This window comes from Pteropus alecto, unplaced genomic scaffold (assembly GCF_000325575.1).
Source record: "Pteropus alecto unplaced genomic scaffold, ASM32557v1 scaffold45, whole genome shotgun sequence".
In the NCBI taxonomy this organism is placed as follows: Eukaryota; Metazoa; Chordata; class Mammalia; order Chiroptera; family Pteropodidae; genus Pteropus; species Pteropus alecto.
Genome location: NW_006442491.1, coordinates 37,647,772 through 37,649,370, shown reverse-complemented (window position 1 = coordinate 37,649,370; position 1,599 = coordinate 37,647,772). Strand labels below are relative to the sequence as shown.

Genomic DNA, 1,599 nt, shown 5'->3' with positions numbered 1-1,599 from the left:
CTCTGGGAGGGTTGCGGAAGTGGAGAGAGCAAGGCAGAGATGGAGCAGGGGCCTCATCTTTCCCCCATCTAGGGTTATAGATGCCTCAGGACCCTGGCCAAGAGACCTTGCGTTTCCCTATTATGAACCTTTTTTTTTTTTTTTTTAAAACAGAGAGACAGACAGAGACAGACAGACAGGCAGAGCCGCAGTGCACACGGTGCGTGTGTCGGAGAGGCCGCCGGGAGACTCACCGCAGCAATGCTACGTGAATGCAGAGGGCTGGAGGTGGTGTGACTACTCACTTGCTCGGCTAACAGCTGCCGGTTTTGGATGGAATTATTCCGCAACAACAAGAAAGCGTCGGTTAAACGCCTGGTGGCCATGTCTCACCCTTTGTGACCCCCCTCTCAGGGGCCCCCCGCCCACTTATAGTCCAGATTTGTTCACTTTCTTTCTCTTGGCCTGGCCTAGGCGGCCCACCCTTCACAGAAGCTTCTCCTGACGAGGCCTCGGACCTCGAGCCGAACAGGCGCAGCTTTGCGCTTTGCCAAGCGCAAAGACCCCTCCTCAAATAACCACCTAGGCTTTCCAATTGTCTGACTCCCCCTACCCAAGACCTGCCTTCGATCTCTAAGCACTTAAATCCCCCCAATCCTTGCCTAGCTAGCCAACGTCCCAGAGACCCCACCCCAATCCAACCTCCGATCTACAAGCGTCTAACTCTCCAATCCAGCTCTGGACTGGGAGGCCCTGAAGCCCCCTACCCGCCTTAGTCTCGGAGACCCTCAAGGGTCTTGGCCCCCTACTCCTAACTTGGCTCACACGCGTCTGGGCAGAACCGTGAGGCCGGGCTTTGACTCAGTTTCCCCACTAGGGGCCTGGCCTAGGCCCCCTTTGGACAGCCCGAGCCAGGCTTGGGCCCTGAACTCCAGGGTGCCTGGTGCTCCCTTCTTGGGCCTCGTCTGAGCCTGCTAAGGCCCTGGCCCGACCTCCTGACCCCTGTCCCTTTCTGGGCAGCCTGCTCGTCCACTGCCACAGCAGGCTGCCGGCCTCCAGCAGGGCAGCAGGGCCTGCCTTCTCGGCCTCCTCACGCCTCTTCTCCGGCTCCCTCCATCCCCGGATCTGACTGCAGCTCGGCCCGGGCCGTTTCCGTACTGTGGTCCCGGGTTCTGGCGTCCCCCCTGGCCCTCTTCCTGTCCGTCTCTCGCGGGTGCCCCCCTGCGACGTTAGCAAGCCTTGCTCGCAACGTTCCGGGCGCGGGAGCTCCCTGCCGCCCTGCCCCGGGGCACGGGAGCGCTCCGCCCTCTCCCGGGGTGCTCTCTGGGCGCCGGGGTTCACCCTTCCACAACTGGGCCCCGGCCCTGGGAACCGGCGAGCGCTCAGGCCTGAGCCTCGGGAGCGTGGCCCCCGAGCTGCAAACGGCTGCCAGGGGCCTGGGCGCGCACATTAGAGTGGAGGAGAGCGGCAGGCAAATCTGGGCTCCGGCAGGGCCGAAGTTGGAGGCGCGCGGACTCGGGGCGGGAGAGGAAAAGTTGGAGACGACTGCCTCTGGAGGCCGGGCACGCTCCACTGCAGGCGGCGGCTCGCGCTCGCTTTTTTTTTTTTTTCTAAAAAAAG

General features: G+C 62.4%; 1 protein-coding gene across 5 annotated transcripts in view; it reads right to left on the bottom strand.

The window, feature by feature from the left end:
* The window catches only part of LOC102889519 (aminopeptidase like 1), a 53,527-nt gene extending 52,354 nt beyond the window's left edge, over positions 1–1,173 (bottom strand). Inside the window, exon 1 of one of the 5 annotated variants that reach the window (XM_025039690.1) lies at positions 234–1,173. In XM_025039690.1, coding sequence (XP_024895458.1) covers positions 234–365 — 132 coding nt within the window. In that variant the 5' untranslated portion in view covers positions 366–1,173. The remainder of the gene's footprint in view (positions 1–233) is intronic. The other 4 variants (XM_006921943.3, XM_006921944.3, XM_006921945.3 and 1 more) reach the window with 4 other exon arrangements.
* Positions 1,174–1,599: the final 426 nt, after the last annotated feature.